Source organism: Ursus americanus, chromosome 19 (assembly GCF_024610735.1).
Source record: "Ursus americanus isolate L20-20 chromosome 19, mUrsAme1.1.p, whole genome shotgun sequence".
Classification (NCBI taxonomy): domain Eukaryota; kingdom Metazoa; phylum Chordata; class Mammalia; order Carnivora; family Ursidae; genus Ursus; species Ursus americanus.
The window spans coordinates 56,011,418-56,029,565 of NC_142145.1; the positions used below are offsets into that span (position 1 = coordinate 56,011,418).

General features: G+C 33.6%; 1 protein-coding gene across 5 annotated transcripts in view; it reads left to right on the forward strand.

The window, feature by feature from the left end:
• Positions 1–18,148, forward strand: part of ANKRD12 (ankyrin repeat domain 12) — a 122,309-nt gene that overhangs the window by 41,018 nt on the left and 63,143 nt on the right. For 4 of the 5 annotated variants that reach the window (XM_087869972.1, XM_045793865.2, XM_087869973.1 and 1 more), the window contains 3 exons: positions 4,143–4,290; positions 12,215–12,283; positions 16,313–16,459. In XM_087869972.1, coding sequence (XP_087726098.1) covers positions 4,143–4,290; positions 12,215–12,283; positions 16,313–16,459 — 364 coding nt within the window. The remainder of the gene's footprint in view (positions 1–4,142; positions 4,291–12,214; positions 12,284–16,312; positions 16,460–18,148) is intronic. The other variant, XM_045793867.2, reaches the window with a different exon arrangement.

Genomic DNA, 18,148 nt, shown 5'->3' on the forward strand with positions numbered 1-18,148 from the left:
TATCCTTTCAGTGCAATCTGTGGGATTTTTTTCCATTGATTTTAGTTTAGAAATTATTTTGTACTGTTTTCAGCTATAAGTTAGTATTTATGGTTTGTAGAAAAAAACATCTTTGATAAAACCTTCTATGAAAATCTAAAACCTAGGTTAAATTCATGAAGTGTGAGAGTGGATATTATTTAATCTCCTAAGTAGCTGTCTTATCCTTTTCATCAACATAATTCAGACCTTCATTATTTTACATCAAAGTGATAATAGAGAAATTTTTATTTTACTATTCAAGTAATATAATACATGTTGGTTATAGAAAAATTAGAAAAAGAAGAATAGTGAAAATAGAAATTGCCTTGTAAAAAACCATCATTTCTGAGATTGTATTATGCCCTATCCTACTTGCAAGCTGATCAGTTTCATGGATGCTGGCAGGAGATGCAAGACTCCTGAGTGGGATATAAAGGAAAGTTAATTTCTCATAACAATAGCAGTAGCCATCTATCAGCATTTGTGTCTGTAATCTGAGCTCTGTTTCTCACAATGGGATGCAAAGAGAGCCAGGTGACAACTACATATAAAGGTGGATGCAGTACTAGAGAGGAACCCCAAATCTTTTATAATGGGCAGTAAGTCTACCTGACTTACTCCCACTAAAGGGAGAAATTGTTTATTATACAGAACAGTAAACAGATCTGCCCTTTGCTCCAGGGGAAGATACTACCTTCCAAGGCTGTTCTCCATATAGATATTCTTGAAAAGATAGTGCAGAACAAAGGGAGATAGTGCCTCTGTAAGATGTGCAGATATCCAGGAGAGCCATTTAGAATTCTCTCCCAACACACCAGTAATGCTATTACCTACAGATAGCTCTTCATATTTTGGGTTGTGTCCTTCAAGAGTTTTCTATTTTCTATTTTTTTATATCTTGGTAAATTTTTATCTCTTCTTTTTTCCATCTTACCGAGTTGGTAAAGGCTACCCGTATATTGTCTAACAGTAACAGTGATAGAAGGTCATTCTCACTTGCCATTGATTTTTGTTGTCATTGTTCTTTTATTAACGTATAGTAGGCCCCAGATGTTTACATTGATTTCATTACTGTGTATGGTAGCTGTTGTAGGTTACTGAAAGAATAGCATTAATATAAATGAAAAAGAATTAAAATATTTTAAAATAATCTAAGAGTCCTAGACTTTTCTATGTCATGGATATGGAAGAATGTGCCAGCAATTGGCTCCTGAATTGATAGAGTATTTATACCATTTGGTAATACAGAAATTTCAAGACAATCAGACATAACTGTTTATTTTGAAAGTTTCTTTCCCCAGATCTGAAAATAATTTTTGAAGTGTGTAAGAATCTCACAAAAACCCTTTGTTCAAGTAATACTTCCGAGGATAGTTTTATTTTACAGAGAACAGAGCTGGTTGGTAGCAGTTACAAATATTCACACTAATCACCATATCGCAGAGGAGAGTGCGATCTTTATGTTCTTGTGAACATTTTCCACTTAACATGTTATTAAATTGGTTTCTTTTAACTTGTTTTATAGTACAGAACAGTATCTTTACTTACACAGGTGCAAGGGAAGAAGGACATGTTCACATTTTTCTTGGATTCCCTTTATTAATAACAGAGACTCCTATTTCTAAGGCAAGTCTCTAGAATTTTGTTGGTTAACCTTTGTATTAATCATGCCTTTTTATTTCTGATGCTTTGACATCTGGAGCCTGCTGACACCAGGGAGACTGCCACTTCCAGGGCTAGCTAATTCCCAAAGATAGTAAACAACTCGCTATGGCCAACATTTCATATGCAAACTAACCAATCCAGGGTCCAAACCCAGCCACCAGCTGTATCCAACTTTCCCACTCTGGGCCACTGTCCCCCTGCCCTAGTAAATCACAGCCGGGTACCAGCCAATAAGAGAAAAAGCGCCCATAGCCCAGAAACTGCTGATGTTACTCAAAATAGCCAGTCCTGAGCCTGCTTACTCTGCCTTGCCTTTTCTTTCCTGAGGAAACCACGTAAAAGCTTTTCCCCACGTTTCCCTTTTCTCCTTCTGCCTCCCAACCCACCTTAGTACTACCCTTTGTGGCCCTGTGTAATGTGGCATGCCCCCTCTTCTTGAGAACTGTGAGTAACAAACTGTCTTTTCAGTGGCAGTGGTAGCCTTATCTGTTGGCTTCACCATACCTGAGTAATAATAAAACCTACATTTTAAAACAACCTTATAAAGAAAATACATGCCTGTGAAGCTTGGTATCATTGGCAGAAGTGGAAAAACAGCTCAAGAAGATTTACCTTTGTAACTGAGAAATAAATAATATGAGGCTGTTATTCTTCAGTAATCTTTACCAGTTAAGATACAAGGAAGTCACATTCTCTTCCTGATTTTGCTAATAGATTTATCAAAAATGAATGTAGACTCTGTCAAAATGTTATTTTTGTCACCTGTTAAGATCATCGTATAGTTTTTCTTTAATATTCTGATACAGTGAATTGTCTTAAGAGATTCTCTAATAATGAACTATTCTTGTATTCTTTGGGTGAACCCTGCTTGATTATGATATTATCTTTCTAAGTTCTAAGACACTAAATCTGATTTGACATTTAATTTAGGATAGTTTATTTTTGTGTTTATTTCATAAGCAATTTAGTTTTTGATTTCTGTCTTGTATTCCCTTTTGGTATCAGTTTTATTTTAGACTTATAAGATGGATTGTTACTTCTTATTTTTATTATTTTTTTAAGATTTTATTCATTTATTTGACAGAGACAGCCAGCGAGAGAGGGAACACAGCAGGGGGAGTGGGAGAGGAAGAAGCAGGCTCTTAGTGGAGGAGCCTGATGTGGGGCTCGAACCCAGAACGCTGGGATCACGCCCTGAGCCGAAGGCAGATGCTTAACCACTGCGCTACCCAGGCACCCCGGATTGTTACTTCTTATCATACCTTCATGCTGTAGTATTATTTACATGACTTGTGAAATATCTGTCCCTTGAATTTTTTTTAATCTCTTGTAAAATCTTCTGGGCTAGGTACCTTTTTTAAACTTAAAATCTTTAGCTATGGATTTATGGTCTTCTATGATCATTGGTCTATACAGGTTTTGTATGTCTTTCATGAGCCAGTTTTTAGTAGTGTGTGTTTTCCAAGAGAATAGTCTATTTTTCTAGGGCTCTTAAATTTTTGGTAGTATAAAAATGAATACAGTATTTTTTTAAACTTTTTAATAACCCTTGTGGGGGTTTGATTTTAATTGAGAAAGTCTGCTTTAAAAAAATGCACTATTTAATTTTTTATGCCTCTTCTTCCCCCTCTTCATTTTCTGTCTTGGTTTGAGAGCTGCAATCTGAGTCTACTTCTAATTTGCTTCTGAGAGTCTCTATAAATTATTATATCTGCCATTTATTATCGTATCACTATTCTTTTTTTAATATGTATTTGAAAGAGAGAGAGAGAGAATAAGCAGGGGGTAGGGATAGAGGGAGAAGCAGATTCCTTGCCATGCAGGGAGCCCGATATGGGACTTGATCCCAGCCCCCTGGGATCATGACCTGAGCCGAAGGCAGACACTTAACTGACTAAGCCACCTAGACTCCCTCATATCACGATTCTTTTAAGCTCTCTTGCTAAGGTGATATGGCTTAATTCTTAGTATCTAGCAGGTTTTTCACAAAGGAGCTGTTATAGCCCAGTTTAATATGCAGTACCAATTCAGATATTTGGAGAGCAAATGTGAACTTGATGATGGTTATAGTTCGTAAGGGTAGATACTCACCTGAATGGGTGGGCACAGGATATTAACAAAGCACAGTATGTTTAATTATATCCAGAATCACTTTTTCAGATTTGTGTATTTGTTCGTTGATGATAACATCTATATTATACTTAGATACAGTTTTATTATATTCAAGATATTTTGTTTTATTATTTTAAAATTCATTAAGTAAAAGTAGGGAAATATGAGACAAGTTAAAAAAATGTTAAATTTGTTGAAACTGGGTCTTGAATACATTGAAGACAGTGGTTTATAATACCTCTCTACTCTTGTATATATTTGAAAATTTTCTTCATAAGTTTTTTTGGATACTGTATTGTTTAGCTAATATTGTTACAACTTTATTCATATTTGATTTTTAATAGAGTAAAGACAAGATTGCATCATATAGTAAAACTCCAAAAATTGACCGAAGTGATGTGGGCAAGGAGATGAAAGAGAAATCATCCATGAAACGTAAACTTCCTTTTACCATTAGCCCATCAAGAAATGAAGAACGAGATTCAGACACAGGTAGAATAATTTGTTGTTCTCTGGTAAAATCTAATTCATTCTTTTACTATGATTTTCTTCATATCATTCCTCTTGCACCCCATTTTATAGAGAAATATTTGTATTTCAGTATTTCAGATTTATCATTTTGGGGCAGAAATTCCTATATTTCTCACCCAAACATGATCTCTAATCAGAAAACAACAATTTCCTTCTTTCTTTACTCTCAGTGTTTTTTTACAAATCTCTTACCACTTTCAGAACTTAATTTCTTGGGGAGCATTTTAGTGATGAAAATTTACTGTGATAGGGAGCATAAGATATGTTGGAGTTGAGTAACAGTTGTTGAGTTTTTGTAGACACAGTATTGAACCCACCAGAGAAAACATTATAGGCATTTTAGATTCAGAAATGAATCCAATATATGCCCTCCCCTACCCTGAAAAAAAAAAAAAATTACTGAAATTTACCACCTAAGCCCAATTCATGGTACTTTTTTTCCTCGAAACTCTCATATGTCAGGAATGATCTTTGACATCTGTCAATCCCAGTTGTTCACAATAGATTAGAATCTCATTACCACTATCTACTAAATCACTAGATGGTGTTGTAGCCCTGAGTTAGTAATTTCTTGAAACTAATATAAACTTCAGTGTTTGTTATGTATTTATCATAATTGTTTTATCCTTTGCATGAAATACTAATAACTGTTTCTAAGAATGTTTCAGCTTCACTCATAGAAAGTTAGTGTCCTAATCTGAGTTTATATAGAGAGTTTATATTCTATTTATACTTTTCTAGCCATCTTAATCATCAATATGGAAATGATCTTGACTCCAAAATCTGAAAATACTCTAAAGACTTTTGAAACGCCCTGTGCTAACATAGCTTTAGAAAGTACTTAACTTTTATCCGACACTTTTAGTAGGTAGGCCTTGTTTTGTGTATTTTGCTGTCTCTCTTAGCTTGAATTAGAAATTGTTCTTAAACATGACATTTTTTAATCCTTGAAAATTGTTCTTTTTTGCAGTGGTTGAGATATTTTGTGTTTTGTTCATTTTAAGTTACACTGATTTCTAGAGATTCAGTCTTTTTTTCTAAAGAATGACTCCTTGTCCGTAAGCAGTATTCTCAAACAATTAGTTGATCACTTAGCTGAGAAGGTGCTTATGTGCCTTTAGATAAGATTTAACTTTTCTTATATTTTTCTCTGTGGAAGTCCTTTTGCTTGTCATTTTTAAAGTACTTGCATTAACCAGGTTTTGTTTTCCAGTGACAGTGATATTTCTACTAGTAGTTGAAGAAGGGATTTAGATAAATTCAAAGAATGTTAATATATTTTTAGAAGCAGATAAGATTTCAAAATAATCTTCCCATGAGAACCTTGTTATCAGATCAGCTAGATTATTTGTCTTTTATTTATTGTAAGATAAAGGAGAAAAGGTTACTTAGGAAGACACAGAGTTTAAACACTGAATAAACATAATCTAATTCATATTTTATTAACTAGATTATATACTTTTTCCCTGCTACAATTTTTCCACTACTTAAATGTAGCAGAATGTTGCAGGCCTCTCTCATTAAGATTGTTTTGTAACAAACTCTTACATATCTTTTGGAAAGGTTATATGCTAAACAAGATTTTAATGGATTTAAATATTTTTGGTAGGCTAAATTTATAAATTTTAGTAAAAAGTAGATCTAGGCTTTAGTTTTCGTTGTATATGCATGCATGTGTGCACACAAGTACACGCATACACACAATACACACACCCCAGAGCATTAATAAGAATTTCCTCAGGCCCAAAGCAGAATGTCTTATTTACAATCCATCTGTCTTATTTTCATAATTTAAAAAAATAATGTAGAATCCAAAGTACCATCAAGTGGTATTTTCCATATGAAAGATAATTATAGCACCAAGCCCCACATCTTACGTTGATCTTTCTTAAAGTATACTATATTTTATTTTTTTAAGATTTTATTTATTTGACAGAGATAGAGACAGCCAGCGAGAGAGGGAACACAAGCAGGGGGAATGGGAGAGGAAGAAGCAGGCTCATAGCGGAGGAGCCCGATGTGGGGCTCGATCCCATAACGCCAGGATCACACCCTGAGCCGAAGGCAGACGCTTAACCGCTGTGCCACCCAGGCACCCCTAAAGTATGCTATATTTTAAATGAGTAGTTGAAATTACAAAGATATAAAGGGGGAAATATTTACAACATATGTGACAATCCTTGTTTCTTAATATATTTAGTATTTAAAGGTCTCTGAAATATGAAGAGAAAAAAATGAGAAAATGGAGAAAAGATACAAGCAAGTAGTTTAAAATAGAATTGCTCTTGGCAAAGAAATATATATATATTTTTGTTTTGTTTTGTTTTTTTAAAGGTTTTATTTATTTTTTCGACAGAGATAGAGACAGCCAGCGAGAGAGGGAACACAAGCAGGGGGAGTGGGAGAGGAAGAAGCAGGCTCATAGCGGAGGAGCCTGATGTGGGGCTCGATCCCATAACGCCGGGATCACGCCCCGAGCCGAAGGCAGACGCTCAACCGCTGTGCCACCCAGGCGCCCCAAAAAATATATTTTAAAAATATATCAACAGTAATCAAAGAAATACAATATATAACAATTGACAAATTGTTGGCCTAAATCGTACCAGGTGGTCACTGGCCAGAAATAGGAACTTACTTTAGTTGGTCTAAATAATAGGGATATTTTGTTGGCAGTAAATATGAACACATTTATCCAAAACTATAGTTTGTTAACATTTGATTTAATCTTTCTTTTGGGATTTAATGTATATAAGTAATTGATGACAATGAAAATTATCTTTGTATGTGTTTATCTCTACTTCCTTTGTAATAGCAAAAATAAACCCAGGAAAATAGTGTCAAGTAATAGAGAATTTGTTCAATTATGGTAAATCCAATGAAGAAATACAATTTTTACTCTTAAGAATAACATTGTAGAAGAATACATGAAATGGAAAGATGTTCATAGCATACAGCATTTAAAAATAGGTTATGAAATAATATGTACTGTTTGATGGCATTAAAAGTCATATTTTGTATATTTATATTTGTATGTATGTGTACACAGGGCATATATTAACACACATATTGAAAGATAAGATTGTTTAAATATAAGAGACTGTTTCATTGTAGAACTAAGCCTAAACCTAGTGGGTGTATTATGAGCCCAGAACAAAAATGTAAATGTTGTAAACCCTGATTTAGGTTAAATAAAAGAGTGGGGAGTTGGGAATAAGGAGAAAATGTTAACAATGCTACTCAGCTTATATCTCATAGCAAGGAAATAACTGATGTTGTCTACAACTGAAATACATAGATTTTAAAAATAATTACTTAAAAATTTTAATCTTTATTTAAAATTCTTTCATATATACATTTACATTTATGTATGTTTATATTTTAGTATATGGTACCTCTTTTAGAGAAGAAGCAATTCCTTTAATTTCTTTATTTCTTTCTTTTTTTTTTTGTTAAGTAAACTCTGTGCCCAAGGTGGGGCTTGAATTCATGACCCTGAGATCAAGAGTAGCCAGCTGGGTGCCCTACTTTCTCTTACATTGGATTAAAATAAAATCTTTCAGCTTTTTATTTTTAAATAGTACACATATATTATATTTTTCTATTTGTATGTAAATTAGTCATCCCCTCCCCCACCACCCCTGCCAGTTCTTTTCTTTTTATATATATTAGAGAGATGTTTGGAATGATGCTCACAAGATGTTAACATTTTACTTCCAGGATGTGGGATCATTTTTTACTTTCTCTGTTTTTTGTATGGCTTGAATTTTTAAAATAACGAACATAATTATTTCTGTAAAACACATTTTTTCTAAAAAGATACTCATACTATTCAAGGGAGGTTCAGTGGTCACCAAAATTAGCAATAATGCCATCAACTGGATGAGTCATTCTTAGTCTTTATTTTGAGATACCCTAGTATGTCTTAAACTTCTTAATTCTTAATTATTTAATATTTATTAATTTTTTAAAAGATAACATTGTAGGGGCACCTGGGTGGCTCATTTGGTTAAGCCTCCAGCTCTTGATTTCAGCTCAGGTCATGATCTCAGCGTCATGAGATAGAGCCCCTACATTGGGCTCTGTACTCAGCATGGAGTCTGCTTGCGATTCTTTCCCTCTCCCTCTGACCCTCCCCCTCAAATAAATAAATAGAACTTAAAAAAAAAAAAAAGATAACACTGTAAAAAAGTAATTGCTTGACTAGACAAAAATTTGGGGGAGATTACAGCATAATTTGAGGTCATGCCAGTGGATCCTTACAGCTGTATCATAATACTATTTATTTCAGCAAATCTCTAATATATATGCATATATCATTTCAGTATCTATCCCATGTTGTCCTATCCTATCAGAGAATTCCCATAAATTTTTTCCCATGAAATGTTAAGGGGCCAATATATAGAGTGACTCATTGAACCTGTGGAAGCAACTGTTTATCTGGAAGACAAATTATTCCTTATAACTACAGCTTGTTTTATCACTTACTTTTAGCTTTTACCAATCTTTCCTTGTCTAGAATCCTGGCAGAATAAGCTAATTATAGTTAAAATAGAGGTAAATCAGAGCATAGTATTTATTATCAGAGGCTTTGGAGTCTGACAGATCATTGTTGAGTCCCTGCTCAGCTCCCTATTAGCTCTGGCCAAAAAATTTGAGCCCTTTATAACTCTGATTTTCTCATCTGTAAAAGTGCATGTAATACCAACTTCAGAGAATTGTGATCTTTAAGTGACATAAGGTGTAAAATTAGTTTGTGATATGTTAATTAAAACAGAAAACTAACACTGGCTTAAATAGATTGGGATTTTTTTAATCTAATGTAATAAGACCAGGCATAAGCAGTCCGGAGTTGGTATAAGTAGTTCAGTAATGCCATCAGGTACTGGGTTTTCATCATTCTGCTCTCTCACCCTTAACCCATACATGAGCTTTGTTCTTAATATGTTGCTTTATAGTCACACAATATCTTCTGCCTTCTCCTGGACAGAAAGTAGGAGAGGAAGGACCAACGACAAAAGTATCTTTCTTCCAGTGAGACTTTGCTTTTTTATTGATGAAACAACATCCCTAGGAACTATTCTGCCTGCATGTCATTGGTTATGCTATCCTAGTTGCAGGGGAGTCTGGAAAGTTAACTACGTTTAGCTGGGCTTATTGTCACCCTAATCAAAATTGGAGTATTTCTACTAACAAGGAGAGGATGAATATCGAGTAGGCATCTTACAATACTGACGCTGTATGTAGTTTTTAGTACGGTAATTAATAACTGAAAATTGCTTTTATCTATAATAGCTATTATTGTTTCTTACCTAAGTTATCTTTATTCCTGCATTGTCAATCAAAAAAATCATACTTTTCTTTTCTAGTCTAATGGCATTCAAGGGAAAGCCACAATCCCTTGATAGGAAAGTACCAAACAACTCTCTTGAGGGTACACAAGAGTCTCTTGTTGGCCTTCACACTAAATTTGTGATTATTTTTTTTATGAATAATGCCATCACAAGCATCTTTGCCGATTGTATTTTTATTATACCCTGAATTCTTTCTTATTCATTCCCAGGATGGGGTTACATGATTAGGGGTTCAATGTGTCTATGATGTTTCTCCAAAATAATTATATAGAGGTACAAAGCCACCAGCGGTGTATGAATGTTCTTGAACCTCAAATAACATTGGGGCACATGTTTTTCTTTAGGTTTGATAGATCTAATGTTCTATAGAGGTAAACCAGTGGTACTTCATCATTTTAGTTTGTATGTTATTTAAATAAGTAGAAAGATACAGTGTCCTTCACTTTTTAAAATACTTGTTTTCTCTTCGTAAGCATTATTTATTTACTAATTTTTTTTCTTTTGGCATGTATAGATAATGCAGCATGAGAAAATCCAAAGAGGCACAGTGTGATCTGTTCCCAGAGTCCATGGTGGCAGTTGTGAGCATGTTCACATGTGTTAAACTAAATCTTCTCTGCCATCCAGCCTTAGCAGTTCTAGTTTCCTGATGCCATTGAAGGATTTACCCTGTTTAATAGGACTCAAACAATTGTGGAGAGAGGAACTTTTTAAAAAAGAAAACGAATATTTTTCTGGTAACTACGTTGAAGTAGCAGATAAAACCAGTGCTTTGCTTAATAAGGAAGATCACCTTTTGATGATTTTCATGGAGATTATTTATTACAGATTTTCTCTTGTTCCTCCCCCATCTTTAAAACTTTTACTTTAAAAATTTTCAAACATACAGTGCAAACCTTTTTAATCATTCTTGATTTTTTTCACTTATTCTCTTGCAGCCTAAAACACAATATTAAAAAGATGGCTTTTAAAATACAAATATTATTTGTCTTGCCTTCTGCAGAGAACATATCAGGGAGAGAGAATTGCTCTGCTTAGCACTCAGTGTTTTACAAAAACCTTATAGGGAGCACTGGCCTCAGTATAGCACAGAGGGAAAAGTGGGCGAGTCAAGGGACCAGATATGGAAGCTTTTAATTCAGCTCCTGAATTAAATCTTAATAGAATAGTCATTCAAATGCATCAAATATAAACATACTTGAGTAAAAGCCAAAGGGTATATGGAGTCAGGGTGGATTAATTTACTACCAAACGAAGATTTGAATAAACTGTTATACCACTTCCTTATATTAATGTAATATGAATGTAATTTAAAGTTCAGTTTAACAGTTATGCTGTAATATGTCACAATAAGATGATCTTCTTTCAGTAATCCATTCGATTTGTTGGCACAACTTATTGGTTACTGCTTTTTCTTTCCTTTGCAGTATTTGGGGGCCATTTTTGTTTGTCTTTAAATGAAATGTCAGATATTCATCATGGAATTTTTCTGGTTGCTAACTTAATGTGTTCAGTTTTGAAATATAAGTGTTCATTGAAAGCCTTGTCATTGAATCCATTTACCCACTTGGTTTAGAATTGGCCTAAATGTTATTATTTTATCAGTTATTTCCCTTTCAGTTGAGTGAGCCTTCTCATCACTAAACTTTCAGGCTTATCTTTAAAAGTTTCAAGTACTATGTTTTATTTGTTCTCCTAAATTGATTTCTTTTTTTTTTTCAACACTTGTTTCTTTATACCTAACTGAACTCATGAATAATATCTATAATAATGATCCCAGAAAGAAAAGTGTATGTCAATAAGTTGAGTATATGAAGATCAAAATAATATTGTGTTAAAACAGCATATTGTTTACAAGTAAATATATCTGCTTTGCCATACTGCCAAAAGTCAATTGGAAATATTTTTATTTGTCATAAATTGTTAGGCAGAATTCCATATTCTTAGCTGATAAACTTTGTTCTGATTTTAGGCTGCTTTCTTTCTAAGAGGTCTTACATAGTGGCTATTGCAGTAACTCATACCACTCAAAATGTATATAATTTATAGAAAGGTCTGTGGTCTAAAATGATACTGCTGTCCAAAGTGTTCATTGTCTTCTGAGTAGTTTGGCATTCATAGAACAAAAAGGGTTATTCAAGTCCTTTATTCAGATTTTCTAAAGACAAATTCTAAACAGAAAAACAGTAATAGAGTACTGCCTCTTTTATTATACTCAGAGATTGAAAAAATACATAGCCTCAAAGGAGATATCTATTAATAAGCAGCATCAGTAATATCTGTTATTGCAAACTGCATGGTTGACTTTCTCAACTTTAATGTTCCAGTTGAAGAAACCGAAATCTTAGCCAGACTGAAATCTTCAGCCAAACCTGTGTTTTAAATGTGCTTTTGGCTTTACTTTAAAAATAATCTTTTGGAAAAACAATAATAGATCATTGACTAGTGATCTTTTGAAAAATGTTGGTTTGTTGAATTCTGCATTTCCCTTCGTGTGCTTTTTTTCTTTTCTCCTGTCTCTTCTCATTCTGTAGATTCAGATCCAGGACATACAAGTGAAAATTGGGGGGAGAGACTTATATCTTCTTACAGGACATACTCAGGTAATTAGATTATCAGGGGCATCTGTTCAGCCAGTGGTTTCTTTCAGATTTACAAGTAATTATTGTACTATAAATAACTTTCTTTCAAACCAGTATATAGAGATCTTTGGTTAAATAAGTGAACTTACACCGAGTGACACTGAATTTTCCAGTTTTTGTTTGAGGTATCTAGTGCATCGTAACCAACACATGCTGTGTATGAACATTATAAGCAGGACTACTGTGTACCGCCACTTAGTAGTTGTATAACACAACGTGGGGGCCACCATTCACATAGAAAACAATATAAAAGTCAGCCCCATGGCAGTGCAGCAGCCCCTGTGGGAAGATACCCAGGTCCTTGATCTCTTTTGCTCTATACTCTTCACAAGATATACCAAGTGTACTGGTCTTCATAGACCGTGTACTCTTCCACTTGAATCATACAGTATTTTTTTTAATTTTTTTTTAAATTTTTGGTTGAAATATCTTTAGTCTGTTGACTTTGCTGCCCTTGTTGAATTTAACAGTGGATTAAAACACCAGCTTTCCTGGAGAAATGCCATTACCATTAACTGTTGAAACAGCTCTGTTTGGCTATGGCTCCACATATTATGCTTCTAATTGCTCCAGATAGAATACAGAAGAATTTATATCAGTTCTATCTAGTATTTGAAAACTAATTAGTTAAGTGTTTTGATTATCCTTTTAAAAAAAAAAAAGGTTTACATTTTTATCTTGTTGTAATGTAAAATATTATTTAGTCCCCGGGTAGCCAAGTGTTCAGCTTTCAGCATGACATTTAGATATAAAAACTTCAAAGAAACCTTCTGTTTTGGGTATATTTTTTATTACTTTATAAATTTGTAGGGTTTGGGCGAGGGTGGTATAGAGCCAAATTATTATTATTAAAATTATCCTGAAAGCTATTTATTGAGCTGATAAGTTTGTAGTATTTGGTTATCAAAATTTGGGGGTGAAGGACATGTTTACAATCAGCATTAAATTTAAAAGGCCTACACTTACTGTGGAATTAGGTGTACTTTTCTAAACCAGTACTCCCCACAGCCCGGGTGTACCCGAAAGAGCTATAGGGGATGAAACCATCTATGATGTGAGTATCAGGGTTGGAAATAAAAAAATACAAGCACCTAACTTTTAGAGATATGTGTAGATGCTTTAGAACTGGAGAGCAATGGCAGCATTTTTTCTCAGAATTGAAATATACACATTCCAATTGAGTTATAGCTCCATTGCTCTGTTCCTTCCACAATGACTGCTTTGTGGGAAAGTATCATATTCTTTAGTTTCTGAGACACTGATTGGATTATGAACCGGTTCCCCAAGAAAAAAATTTTGTCTCTTCTCCTTAATATACTTTACACTTAATTGAGATGTGACAGTGTTGACCTTTCTGTTTATTCCAACAAGTCCTGAGAAGAAAGCATTAATTTTCACAGTTACAAGACTGAGACATCTCTATATTTCTAAAGTTCCTCTGAACCTTGAAAATAAAGAATGTTGGATTGCTGAAAATCCATTTCTCTGTTTTTGTTTAGTCTTAAGTAAAGCACTTGGATTTTTCTTTAAAAATCTCTTGAGTGGCTCAGTGGAATTTCAAGTCTATAGGAGACTGTACTAAATGAGCACATGTGTCCGTACTCCTACGTTTAAATTTTAAAATTCTGACCCATTATTTGGACAAAGTATTTTAGTTATACTTGAGAAACATGAGACTTTTTCAAATTTATATGATCATTTTTTATTTATGACAGGTCAGGAAACAAGTTCTTCACAAAATAGATCCCAGATAGTCCAAGTTTCGTTGAATGCTTTAAACTTGAAAAAGCATACTTTGGAACATACTAATCTAACAAAATTCCAAAGAATGGTATATAGTTACCTTTAACATAGCTACCAGCATCTGTTTTCTACCTTCTTTTCCTATCTCATGTAAAGCATGAACTCAGCCAAATGACTAAGGTAACTCAGTTTAAAGAAAAAAAGAGTTCAGATTAGATGCTAGTATCTAATTTGAATTTTTTGCTTGAATATTTGGAATATGTACAATTATATTCTTTTCCAAAATATAATCATTGTGTCTTTGATCATTTGGCAGCTAGAATGCTAAAATGAATTTATAAGTATCTCACTTCTTCCTGTCAACTGAGTATGTATCACTTTAGAGCATATTCTTTTTAAAACATTGCATGGAAATGCCATTAGAAAAGCAGAAAATCCATTATTTTGCAAATACAAAATTTTCCCCAAAATTTTAGAAAATATTTTAAGGGTAGATTCTATGTATATTTTCTTCATTTTGTTTCCTCTGATTATTAGATTTTACTTCTTTTTTAAAAAATTCTACTTTTTATAAAATTTTTATATTTAAATATTTTAATTTGAGTTAAGTACATTCATTATACTTAAGGATTTGTTATTTAGATGGAAAATCATTAAAACAATTCAGTTCCTTATTAAATATGAGAAAACCAAAGCATACAGAACATTATTAGAAGAAAGTAAATGTTTCAGGAAAAAAATGGGCTTCTCTGAAAAACCTGTTAAGGACTTTTAATTAACAAATTTAGTAAGGTGAAACACTGTGCTGAAACTGGATTTATACTAAATCAGGCCATTAATGATAATGAAATGAGAAATATGAAAATAAAATATTGAACTAGTAAAGGCTGACTTAAGTAAATCTTGAAGTTTTTTGTATTTGTTATGTAAAATATCAATACAGTGGACATTTTGAAGCTTTGGAAGTTTTGAGTGTGATTTGTGGGCAGCAAAATTTAAATATTCTGATCTCTTAATTTTTCTAGGCCATTAGGATGCCAGCCATCATATCCTAATTAAGTGGTGCACTGCAAGAATTACTACTTTAAGTTCTTACGCCTTAAATAATAATATTTAAATAATATCAAACTATTACTGGTTTCTTGAAACTTGCTAGATTAATAAATGCTTATTATCTCCTAGAGTAGTCTATTCGCTGGCCACATCTGCCTTAAAAAACCACAGTATTGACTACCAAGCCTTCCCTTCTTCCATTTTTGCTATGTTTTACACTTATTTTTAAAATTTATTTATTTATCTTTGTAGCCCGTCTTTGCAGGGACCCTCAAGCCCAGATCAGTAAATCTCAGATATTTGTATAGGATTTCCCAAGAAATAGATGCCTAGACAGTTAACAAGCATACCCTCTGCATTAGCTCTCACCTGAATTATCTCCCAGAGAAGTCCTACAAGATAGATACCCGTATCTCTTTGATTTACAGAATTCAGTTCCATCTGAAATTCCTGGAACTTGATGGGGAATGCTGGCTGTATTGCCAAAAGATTTCCCAAATAGCTCAACCTAGGAGCTGGCTTTTTGATGTATCAAATCTCTTTGAAAAAAATCCTTAAACATTTTGGATCTTTGCAGAATCTCTGTTAAAGACCCCTACCTACACACACACGGAATCTTTAATTTGCTCAGTTTTAGCTTTGATTAATAACATTCCATGTTCAGCTATCCAGTGTCTGGAATAAAGTGACCCTTTGCTTTTTTACAATAATTACTTTATGTGTTAAGACTTGTCTTAAAAACTACCTTGTTAGAAGATTGTACAAATCATCAGTGGAATTAGGGAAATAATTTGAAGGAACATTGCTATAAGGGCTTAGTAATAATTAAGAATAAAATTATAATGAATGAAAAGTTTTAAAGATAAAAGACTAAGGAATGTTTGAAATATTATTGAAGAAGTTAAAATTTAAAAGAACAAATCATTAAAATACAAATTTTACTAGGAATGAATTTCCAAATGTTCTTAATTTTCAGAAAACTGTAGCATTAATAATATATTTTTTTCAAAGCATTCAGGAAGAAAATTGCTTATACATTGAAAGTCTAGTGCTCTTTTGTGAACATTTTGCTAGTCTGTATATTACACGTTTCTCATATAGGTGTATAGCATCTGGGTTTTTTTTAAAGTTTTCTTATGTTTTGCTTTTCAGTGCTTACATTTGTTTCAAATTCTTACATATTAATAATTCCAGAGAAAGAAGGTCCAGAAAAGAAGAAAACAAAAAAGGAAGCTGGAAATAAGAAGTCCACACCAGTTAGCATTCTTTTTGGTTATCCACTCTCTGAGAGGAAGCAGATGGCACTTCTTATGCAGATGACAGCAAGAGACAACAGTCCAGGTGACACCATCTTTGAGTACATGTGTATTCTTAGTTTTACTCAGACTCTCTACCCTTATCTTAACAGTTAACTACTTTAAACTCTTAATTTTAATTTTTTTCTTGGATTTAATAAAAATTTCTTATAACATGTTTGTAATTTTACATTTATTTGCATGGTAATTGTCTATCTTGTGTATCTTCCGCCAGATCTATACAAGAGCAGGGATCTTTGCATTTAGTGGACATTCAGTAAATATTTGTCAACTAAAATGGGTAATTTAGAAATGGTCAGTCACCTTGAGAAATTCATCGTAGCACTGTGTGCTTTCACCTTACTAAAGAATCTTTTCCCACCGTCTCTGTAAAGCTGCTTAAGTTTGCTAGCATGCTGCTGATAAACTGGTAATCTTATCACATGAGTACTTTCAGAAGCAATAGTGTAATCCATGTTTTTTTGTTTGAGATCAAAATTATTTGAAAAGGAAAAATGTCTGCAGCATACTATGTAAATTTATCTCGTATTTTATTGCACCTTCCAATTAAGGTGGTGTACTACATGTTTGGGGGGGAGTTATTCCTATACTGTGCCCTCCAAAAATAATGGACGGGTTTCAGCAGAACCAAAACAACAACGGAACAAACCACCCAACCTGCTAATTAATTAAAAGGAGCTATAAAAATGTAGATAAAATCCAGGTAGCTGGGCTGAGATGGTAATTACTATTGAGTATTGAAGGCATTCTGGCAACAATACAAAAAAATTTTAAGTTTTACAGTTCTTATTTACTGATAAAGTAAATCAGTTTATCTAAAGGGAAAAAAAATCCTTTTGACTCTGAATTCAAGGCATCTTTATATAAGATTTTGGGTAATGTAATAGACCCTGTTGAAATGCGTTGAAAAGGATAGTTTCTCTACTGAAGTTTTCTTATATTGGCTCTTTTTTTAAAAAAAACTGTGACAACATGGTAAAATTCTTTGAGTTTCTCTTATATTATATTTCCATCAAATCATGGTATGTCTGATATCTTTTACTAATAAACACATTTTAGGGCTTCCTGCTTTTTTAAGTAAGAGCGTGTTATTTGGCGTTATTCTCCTACCTTTCCACCCCCAATTTCTGAAAGACTGTAACCAAATGAAAGATACATTGTTAAAACTTTAAATGTTTCTATAAAATGTTGACCTTGTGTCAGATTTAATAGAAGACTTTTATTTTTTTAGTTTCTTAATTCTTCTGAGAGGGTAAGCATGTGTGAGCCGGGGTTGGGGGTGGGGAGCGGGCAGAGAGAAAAAGAGAGAATCTTAAGCAGGTTCCATGCCCAGCGATAGGCTTGATTCATGACCCTGAGATCATGACCTGAGCTGAAATCCAGAGTCAGACTCTTAACCAACTGAGCCACCCAGGCACCCGGAGAAGACTTTTACTTTTAAAAACTCATTTTCTTATAGACTGTGGACTCTGGGAAACAAACTGAGGGCTTCAGAGGGGAGGGGAGGTGGGGGACTGGGATAGGCCGGTGATGGGTATTAAGGAGGGCACATATTGCATGGTGCACTGGGTATAAACTCTACCCCCAACATGGGGCTTGAGCTCACAACCCCAAGATCAAGACTCACATGATCCACTGATTGAGCCAGCAGGCCCCCTGTGTTGTTTGTGTTTAAAATACAGATAAGATCACACTATAATGCAATTGATTCTTT